Below are 7,395 nucleotides of genomic sequence, written 5' to 3'. Positions count from 1 at the left end.
TCTCTCTCTCTCTCTCTCTCTCTCTCTCTCTCTCTCTCTCTCTCTCTCTCTCTCTCGTGCTCCCTTTCACTTTTGCCCCCTCCGCACACATAGCAAACACAACCATGTGATGAGACACTGATCAGAGAGTCAAACACATGACGAGGCACAATGTAAGGTGCTGGGCCGGGCTGCGAAGATGCGCAGCCATTCAGCTCACGGGATAAATCCACTCGTGCTGTCATTGGTCGACATTGCGCCGGGAACCAGTCATTGGTCGACATTGCGCCGGGAACCATTCAGAATCAACCAATTATTTGAACATGGCTGTCCAAAACGTCAAAGTCATTCGGCATTTTTTTCTGAATATAGTACAGTGGGAGTTGTGGGTTCGATCCCGGGTGCGGCCTACCTGTGTGGAGGTTTCATGTTCTCCCTGGGCCTGCATGGGTTTTCCCAGGGTACTCCGGTTTCCTCCCATATTGTAAAACATGCATGGCAGGCTGATTGAACACTCCAAAATTGTCCCTAGGTGTGAGTGTGAGCGCAGATGGTTGTTGGTCTCTGTGTGCCCTGCGATTGGCTGGCAACCTGTTCAGGGTGACATCTTCATGGGAAATTCCAATTGTTGGACCTTCCATCTTGAATATTATTAACCTATTGCTCTCCACTGGTGCTGTGCCTGCAGATTTTTAGAATGCTGTTCTTCAACCTTTGCTTAACAACCCATCCTTGACCCTCAAGTCTGATGTCTCACATGATTTGAAAATACAGGAACATCTTTATGACTAAAAGTCACTTATGGTGTAGTGGTGCACTCGCCTCACTTGTGTGTGGGCAGCATGGGATCAGTTCCCACTCAGTGATGGTGTGAATGTGGGTGTGTATGGTTTTTCGTCTCTACATGTGCCCTGTGACTGACTGGCGATGAGTTCAGGGGTTTGTCCGCCTTTCGTCCAAAGTCAGCTGGGATAGGCTCCAACAACCCCCGCGACCCTTTTCAGGGTCAGTGGGGTTGAGAGTGGATGGATGGATCTTTATTATGAAGCAATAAAGCCAAGAAGAACCAAAAGCTTAATTTAACAGCATTGTATGTTCCTGTAAAATTCTAGCATGTACTGTTTGACTTCTGTTGAGAGAAGAAATTTAAAAGCAAACTTTTAAGTGTGGGTTATCAAATACACCTAGCATAGGGGTCGGTCCCAACAGCTTAAGAAATAACATTTTTGATACTACTTGGAGTTCTATTTGATTCTACTTGAGGTTTTCTGCAATCTGTAGTGACATACTAACTCTCTAACCACCCTAGTGATAGCTATGTGATTTGCATCATTCGAGCTACAGTTGAAGTGGCGGTCGACACAAAGAACGTGGGCCACACAACATTGCAAATAGCTGTGTGTGTGCATGCATACGGAATTTATTTGCGTGTTTAGCGCTGTTGGAAGGGAGCCCTCTTTGTGTCTGGTGTTTGATGCCAAAGCCTGGCTGCCTCCTCCTCAGATTGCTCCACACATTGACCCAGACCAAAGGGAAACCCTGACCCATGTGTTAATAGCGAATTGCACCCTCTGCTTGTCTTCTTTCATTTCATACAGCATATTCAACTGACAAGCGCTCATTGTATGTATTTATTTATTGATTTTTCTTCATTTGATATCTTTCCCAAAAGTGAAACAGCCAGCTGGTCCAGATTCATGGAAGGACCAATTTTTCATTTTAATGTCATTGACTGTTCTCATCATGCACATTCAATTTCCATTGGGCTTTCTTTATGTCAGCCAAAATTTAAAATTTCAACGCCACAATTATTAGACTGGATTTTAGTTAGGTTTCATTACACACCTTTTGTCATGATCCTATTTTTTTTTTAAATCCATTTATTGACTACTACATAAGGATGCATTGTCACGGTCCGTGCATCCAGGTCTGAAACAGCATTCAAGTTAGCAAAAATTGTTCCATGTCTGAAAGACAAACAACAATAAGTATTGATATCCACACAGTTGGTTTGATAGAATTCCAGTCCCACAATTTCCATTAAATGTACCTTTTTTATCCTGTGGAAGTCTTTTATGTACTGTATACATGTCTGCCTTTTGTGAGTGAGTTTTGTACACAACATGACTGAGGTCCATATGGGATGAAGATGTCACTTCAGTACCTTGGACACAATGAGAAGAGGCAAAGAAGGAACCTGTAGAGCTACTTGAAAATATGAACCAACAAACGTAAAGGACACTGCCGTCCGTCTTCATTGTATACCAGTGTGTAAATGAAAGGCAGAGTAAAAATGTTCCTCCTGTTTTATCTCTTACTTTACGCACTCCCTCCATTTTTATCCCCCCATGTTTGGGCTCTTGCTCCTTTTACAACTGCACAAATGACAGCAACTACTATTTTCCATTCTCTTCTTAGGACACAGCACAGCCACTCTGGAAAACGGGAGCCTGTAGCTCGCATGTACACACTCAAGAAGCTCTTTGAATATTCAAGTGCTAACTGTTGAAATCATTTGTTTAAAATGCCGCGGGTCTGTAACAGCCCTTGGCCCACAGTACATTTAACAAAATCTGAGTAGAAAAGGAACAAAGTCTGATACTGTATCAGGGACATGCTGTATCAAGTTTTTTTTTCTCCAGTAACATCAATTACCAAGTGGCAAACCGGTTTGTGGCTCTTCAGAAAATGAGAGAATGTACATTTGTCAATCTCCCCGCTGATAAGAATTAACAATGTACTCTTGGTTCGTCATGGTGGAAATTATCTTGTTCGTTATCCTTATCCTTGCTCCACATTCGTGCTCATTAAAAAGTAGCAAATGGTGATGTCTTTTGATGACAAAAGAGAAACGGTGGTGAGGAGGGAAATCACTGTGTGCCCTCATGCCCCCAGAGATTATAAAAATCTGATCTGGAGAGGGAGGAAAAGCAGTTTGTCTCAATGCTCTCAGCCAAGAGGCGAGATATGCGAAACGTGTTGCACATTAACACCAGGATGATTGCATTCTTTGGGTGTTTGACTAATCTCACTGATAGGAAGAGGGTGTGCGAATTAAAAAAAATGTGATAGAGTGGGAGAGTGGAAACAAAAGTGAGCAAAATAATCTTTCTGTTTAAACGGGTGAGAGATTTTGACATTATTTCCTCTTGGTGTTAATTATACACAAACTGCAGCTGCACCTCTGTGCGAGCAGCCGTGGCCCAAGTAAATGAAATGCCTAATCGGACTGAGTTTAATTTAACACTTCCTTCACTGAATGGGAACAATTAATGGTTTGGTTTTAATTTGTGCTGCTCACAGGCCAAAGTGCTACTGAAGACACAGCTTTCCCGGTCCAGTGAGGAGTGGCCCTCAGCAGATGAGAAGAGTGACTCTACTTGTTCTTCTGGCCCTCCTTCATTCCTAGCTCATGATGGAGATGTGAAGCGTGCCAGTGGGATCCAAAAGCAACAGATCCAAGGTCAGGAAAAGTGATTCGAGTTGGTTTTGTCACATGTATGTGACTAAAAAAATTCACTAAAAGATGAGAACTTTGTTATTTCCCAATTAAAGCAACTTACTATCGGCTTCATACGATGACCTATTCTCCCATTTACTCATCAGTAAACCTGTCATTTTACTGCAATGTAGATTATTAGTGGAAGTTTTGCTGCTTCTCTATATTGAAAATTACCACCGCAGAGCACTAAAAGTTTCTATTTTTTTTCTGAAAGAAATCAATTTCACCATTGAGCCTTTTATTATGAATCCTTCGCTGCCTGGTTTTCATACAGGTCTTTATTCTATTCAGAGCTAAATAAAGACCTTGCATTCCCATTTCACTCCCCCACTCCCGATGCATCTCTCTATGGACTTCCATTCCTTACAGAACTACAAAGTGCTGAGGAGGAGAGCCACGACGAAAGCCCTGTGGAAAGTGTTCCTATTAGAGGTAAAAAGGCATCGCCTGTGTCCTAGTATTCACACTTTCCTTATGTGGTGGTTTGTTTGCTTCCTACTGCAGTGAATAATAGGCCCTTTTACGCAGTGGCGGTGGCAACATGATCAAGGCGAAACCAGGGTCAAAGTCGCACCTGAAGAGCGATGCTAGTTCTCTCTAATTAGCTCGTACAAAATACTAGCCATGTCTTCGTCCCAGGCTGAGACATGCTGGAAAACTCAGAATAATGTACTCTGCTTTAATTGTCCGGCTAACAGTGGTTAGTGCAAGAGATCTGTCACAGGTACTCATTATCCATCTAAAAATGGTGTGGCAAGGCGGCTGCACTTGAAGATTACCAGCTGTGGGGGCATCCTGCAGCAGTTGGTTTGCCCATCCCTTTGCTGCTCTGAAATGTGAAGTGAGCTGATACTTCCCTCGGTGACCAGATTTCCCACTGAGTGTTTTCATGTGTGAGAACCCCTATGGTGCATAGCCATCAAAATGAGTTCATGTGAGAATTTTACTCATGCAAGATTACTAAATACTATATACTACAGGGATGTGGAGAATTTTAATATCCTCTGTATTTTGTGCACCGAAAATTTTATCATGAATTTTACAAACTTGCAAGTTAGCCATTACCTTCCTGGTAGAGGTTGCAGAAAAAAAACATGACTGCTGATGTCCATCTTGTGGAGCCACTGAGATTACTACTTTTTCCTTGAATCAACAGTTAAACTGGTGTATTCGCCGACTCATTCAAGTGAGATTTTAAGACTCGACTCCTGAAGCATGTTGGCTTATCAAATACAGAAACCTGAAAGGAGGAAACCTGGCTTTTAAGCAAATATTTGTGTGTGTGTGTGTGTGTGTGTGTGTGTGTGTGTGTGTGTGTGTGTGTGTGTGTGTGTGTGTGTGTGTGTGTGTGTGTGTGTGTGTGTGTGTGTGTGAACAGAGACAAAAGCCTATCAGTTACTTAAGCGATTAGCCATGCAAGAAGACCTGCCGAGTTCTGAAGAGGCGGTGGAAGTGGAGGCAGAGGAGGATGAACCCTCAGGTAAGGAATGTGATCCACAGTAGCAAAGAACTGGGACACTCTGTTTTCATGACAAAATAGCATGTTTTTTGTACCACAACAAACTCACCATAATTAATCACATCCAAATTTGAAGCTAATTTTAATTTCTTGAAAATCCTTATGCTTTTTTAAACGAACTGTTTAAAAAATGACCCAGCCTAACCTCTGACCATTTTAGGTGAAAGGGAAAAACTTATGCAATGAATTTACAAATGTATGCGATGCAACAGGACTATTTAAATTGTATTGCTCCTCACTGATGCTCAATGGTTCAGTTAAATAATATAGTGCCATGTTTTTGTACACTTCCCTGTTACATATCTGTGAAAGGACTACAACCTGAGCATTGGTGAGCCACTTCTCCACAAACTATCGTCATTGAATTCTGGTGGATTTAATTCAAAGTTTCTCAAGGAAAATCGTATGGAGTATATCCAAATGAAGTTATTGTATCTGGTCTTGTTTGCTCTTTTCAGTAAAAAATGATCGCCCTGAGAGGTCCAATTGCTCCTCACCTCAAGGACCTTATCCTTGGTAAGAACAATAATAATAATAGGTTTTATTTATCACACACTTTACATTTGGATAACCAATCTCCATGTGCACACTAGAGCTGTGGGTTTTCAGACCTTAAAGCGAAAGAACTTTAAGATAAAACCTTTGTCTCACAATAGAGAAATTCCCAATATACAGCAGCGAAATTATGAAAGAGAGAAAGTAGAAGACAAAAAGTATATAAATAACGATAAATATAAAATATAAATAAAAGCATATTAAAAATGGGTGAGTTGGGGTGAGTCCAGCTTTTCAGGACCTTCTATTCAATAGCCTGACAGCAGTCAGCAGGAACGAGTGGTGGTACCTCTCCTTCTTGCAGCGCGGGTGTATCAGTCTCTGCCTGAAGGAGCTGCCCAGTGCTGTCAGGGTGGCCTAGAGGGAGTGGGAGGGTCTATCCATCACAGCTTTTAGCTTAGCTAGCATCCACCTGTTGCCCACCTGCAGCCCAAAGCGAACTTTTGCCTTGAGTTATCCAGACACTTCTCGTTAGTAGTGGAGGCTTTGCAAAACGGTGTGCAACAAGTTTTGCACACAGTGCGGTGATGCGGGCTTAGTATTAAGGTATTTCCGTCACACTGAGCAGTGCGCACGAAAGGGGAGACGGCGACGTGATCAACATGCATTACCGCGATTGAACATTATGGTCCAAGTGTCTACTTTCGGGCAAATTCACACCTGATATTCAATATACTGTCTTTACTGTGCACCCCCTAAAGTCAATTTGCCTTATAATCCGATGCGCCTTATGCATGGATCAATATACTGATTTCTTGGACGTTGTATTTTAGATGTTCTGTAAAGCGCTTTGTTACAGCTGCAGCAGTTGTGAAAGCGCTATATAAATAAAGCTGTATTATATTGTATTCCCTTTAGCATAGCTCCATCTAGTGGATGCAAACGCAACCTCAGCCACTATTGTAGCTTCTATTCTATGCGTCTTATAATTCAGTGTACCCTTTATATGAAAACAATTTTAAAATAAGCCATTCACTGAAGGTGCGCCTTATACTTTGAAGCGCCTTACAAGTGCGGAAAATATGGTACCTACGTCTTTGCTCTTGTGGCCGTCGAGTTAGCATCACCATTTGTTCACTCGGCACTCATTTCCATTACGGCTGTTTTAATGTAGTCTTTAACTTTGCAGCTTCCACGGGCTTGCTTTGCTGCGAGAGCGATGTTGCTTGTCTAGCTCGGCAGTAATAAGGTGGTAAACATGGTCAGGCCTTGTCGCTGATTTAAATTTTTTCTGAATGTCTTCGTCCCCCCAAAATGCTCAGAAGAGCCTGCACCTCTACTTCTGCTCACCTTTCCATTCACTTTTTTGTCATTCTTTAATATTTCGACAAGAGAAGCTTGCACAACTGGTGAATACTGTACACGAGCAGTTAGTAGTTGGTACACTCAGCCAATCAGCGTTCAACCAACCAATCAGCGTCCATCAGCACAGCCTACCCCCTACCCCCAAAGCGTTCCAGGTCAGTCCTGCACCTGAAGACCCAAGTGTCTTGTCGGTACTAAGGATGATCATAATGGAACCTCTCAGACCAGGTATCCTTTTTGTGTGCGGAGAAAGGGATAACACAAACTACCAGGCTACATAGAGAAGTTCTGGAATTGGTTCCTGCAGTCTTAAAGCCACTATTGTTGTTATTCAACAGACCACAGGAAATGGGCCACCAGACACCCAAGTGGCTGATGTACATTTGCATGGTCACTCTAATAATTCCCTGTTCATTTCCATAAGATCAAGGGGCATCACCCATTAACTTGCTCACAAAGACAAAAGGCCCCTGAAGCCCCCCCCCCTCCCCCACGGTGTTGACAGGTTCAAAACCCATTTTAGAAATCCAAACCA

General features: G+C 42.6%; 1 protein-coding gene across 4 annotated transcripts in view; it reads left to right on the top strand.

Annotated features, from left to right (window-relative positions):
* Positions 1-7,395, top strand: part of kiz (kizuna centrosomal protein) — a 33,936-nt gene that overhangs the window by 14,008 nt on the left and 12,533 nt on the right. For 2 of the 4 annotated variants that reach the window (XM_019869788.1, XM_019869780.1), the window contains 4 exons: positions 3,283-3,442; positions 3,851-3,913; positions 4,860-4,961; positions 5,459-5,516. In XM_019869788.1, coding sequence (XP_019725347.1) covers positions 3,283-3,442; positions 3,851-3,913; positions 4,860-4,961; positions 5,459-5,516 — 383 coding nt within the window. Of the gene's footprint in view, positions 1-3,282; positions 3,443-3,850; positions 3,914-3,985; positions 4,577-4,859; positions 4,962-5,458; positions 5,517-7,395 lie in introns of those variants that run through there. The other 2 variants (XM_019869797.1, XM_019869807.1) reach the window with 2 other exon arrangements.

This window comes from Hippocampus comes, unplaced genomic scaffold (genome assembly GCF_001891065.2).
Source record: "Hippocampus comes isolate QL1 unplaced genomic scaffold, H_comes_QL1_v1.1 scaffold266, whole genome shotgun sequence".
Lineage (NCBI taxonomy): Eukaryota > Metazoa > Chordata > Actinopteri > Syngnathiformes > Syngnathidae > Hippocampus > Hippocampus comes.
Note: the sequence above shows the minus strand (reverse complement) of the source record. Positions and strands in the feature narration are given on the sequence as shown.